The sequence below is a fragment of the Penaeus vannamei genome, chromosome 16 (genome assembly GCF_042767895.1).
Source record: "Penaeus vannamei isolate JL-2024 chromosome 16, ASM4276789v1, whole genome shotgun sequence".
In the NCBI taxonomy this organism is placed as follows: Eukaryota; Metazoa; Arthropoda; class Malacostraca; order Decapoda; family Penaeidae; genus Penaeus; species Penaeus vannamei.
Genome location: NC_091564.1, coordinates 6,620,943 through 6,623,442, shown reverse-complemented (window position 1 = coordinate 6,623,442; position 2,500 = coordinate 6,620,943). Strand labels below are relative to the sequence as shown.

General features: G+C 35.9%; 1 protein-coding gene across 1 annotated transcript in view; it reads left to right on the top strand.

Moving 5' to 3' along the window:
• LOC113812624 (sulfotransferase 1C4) overlaps positions 1 to 2,500 on the top strand; it is a 9,141-nt gene that overhangs the window by 387 nt on the left and 6,254 nt on the right. Inside the window, exon 2 of the mRNA XM_027364538.2 lies at positions 1,680 to 1,870. Within this exon, the coding sequence (XP_027220339.2) occupies positions 1,682 to 1,870 (189 nt within the window). The 5' untranslated portion in view covers positions 1,680 to 1,681. The remainder of the gene's footprint in view (positions 1 to 1,679; positions 1,871 to 2,500) is intronic.

Below are 2,500 nucleotides of genomic sequence, written 5' to 3'. Positions count from 1 at the left end.
AAAAAATTTCATATGCATTTTGGTATTGTTTTTTGTGTAAAATAGGAAAATAAAGCAGAAAATTATTTTAAAAATATAGTTATCATCATTTTTATTACCATTATTGCTATTATTGTTATTATTATTATTATCATCATCATCATCATCATCATCATCATCATCATCATCATCATTATTATTATGATCATCATCATTCTTATTATCATCATCATTCTTATTATTATCATTATTTTTATCATTATTATTATCATTATTATCATTATTATTATAATTATCAGCCTTATTATTATCATTCTTCTTCTTATCATTGTCATTATTATTACTATTATTATCATTATTATTATTTTTTATTATCATTGCTATTATTATTATTACTATTATTACTACTATTATTATTAATAATATTATTATCATTATTATTATTATTATTATTTTCATTATTATTACTATTATTATCATCATTAGTAATGGTAGTGTCTAGTTTATCCTCTTTACTTTCCATTTTTTTCTATTTTTCCTCAAACTGAAGTTGAAGTTATCATTAAAGTCAGAGTTGGTCCCATAAGAACCATATTTACCGTGACAAAAGTAAGAAGAAAGGTATGGATAAGAATCAGTATATCTTGTATTGTAAAAATATTCATTCTCATTCATAAATTTTCTACCTTGGTCCCATATCCAAGGAGACGTAAACAAAGTGGATATGTTCGTAGAGAAACATACTAAGCCGAGGTATGATGCGGTAGGGTTGGTCTCTCCTCCCCCCCCCCCTGAATTTGACCCCAGTTTGCTGACGTCAGCATGTTAGTACTTACTGCTGAGTTGACAGAGAGAGGGGCGACTGTGCGCGAGCCTTAGGACCTTGCAGTTGCAAAGCCAGCGCTACCCCACTGGGTTTATTGTTGACTGACAATTGTCATATCGGCTTTCTTTTTGGCGCTGTGAAAATTCGGCTTTATTACTACAAGTATTTACTAAATTTACTAACAATCGATATGGCAGTAACAGCGATATTGGTACTGCTGATAATAATAGTATGGCAGTATGGGTACGAATACTGATAATAATGGTGATTTTAAGTTCACACTATGTTCGATCACATGTCTTTCAAAATTGATTGATACACTTGCATTATCGGACACATCCATGTACCTTTGATGTGATCCCGTAAGTGCGAAAGGTCTATTCTTAAGCTGTACACAATAGGCCATAAAGTCGTTCGTATATCGTTGATATCTTTATAGCAACGTAATTCTTTCTAAATCGCTCTCTCCGTCTTTATCTCTCTCTCTCTCTCTCTCTCTCTCTCTCTCTCTCTCTCTCTCTCTCTCTCTCTCTCTCTCTCTCTCTCTGTCTGTCTGTCTGTCTTTCCCGTCTATCTATTGGCTGAACAGTAGGACCGACAAGAAGTGAATATTCCTTTATCTCAACATTGAAGCAGGCCACTTGAATTTTGTTATTTTGCCCTGATTAGATAATTGATCTGCCATTGAAGTATCTGCATTACGTGTTCATAGAATACTGTTTTGTCCTTTTGCTTCAATCAAAACACCTTCAGTTTTTCTCACTATAGATACCCTGATAACACAACAATATAAACTTTAATTTCTCAACCGTCGATCACCTTCTCTTATGGTGACCCCCCCCCCTTATCCCCTTCCCCTTTTATCCCGACGCAGAGATGCCTTCGTCAGGAGAGCCAACGACCTTGGCCAGCGGGCACGTAGCGGTTCCCCTGGAAACAGAGGACATGAAGCGAATCTACAGGAATTTTCCGACGTTTACCGACGGCGCCTCGAGGCTGTACCCCGGGCGGTGGCTCCTGCTGACGGGGTTCAAGGACGTGGCTGATCGGATCTATAACTTCAAGGTGGGTGTTTGAGGGTGATGGTGACTTTGGAAATTTAAATGAAGTTGAAGGGTGTGGAATTCATGTCGAGCAAATTGCGACAGGGACAACGAAGGGAAGAACAAGAAAACACACGAATATGCCGAAGGTATGTCCAGACGGAGCAATAGAGAAAAGGCCTTCGGTATATTCGAGTGTTATCTTGTTCTTCCCTTCGTTGTTCCTGTTGCGAAGTTGAAGGGATATTGGATCTTAGGGTATGAATTTTGTGTCACGAAAATCTAGATTATACAAATAGTAACGATGATAATGCTATTATTACAAACGCTCCCCCAAGAAACTTTCATTTCCCCCAAAAAATCAAATTTCTTAAAATATATTTTCTTAAAGCCTTCATTTCCATCAGAAAAAAATATATAGAGAGAACAAAATACATGTATTCTCTTATGCCTCGAAAATTGTCTGGGTTATTTGTTAGTTCTCTATTTCTATTTTGTGACACGGTGCTTGTGTGAAAGAAATAGAAAGTGCCATTGCGGAATTTACATTTTGTACTTAGGAAGAAGAAATAAAGCGTTAATATAAGAAAATCGCGTATTAAATTGGGCCAATAGCGGCGCTCCTATTCCATTAATTTTCGTATAAACCGAG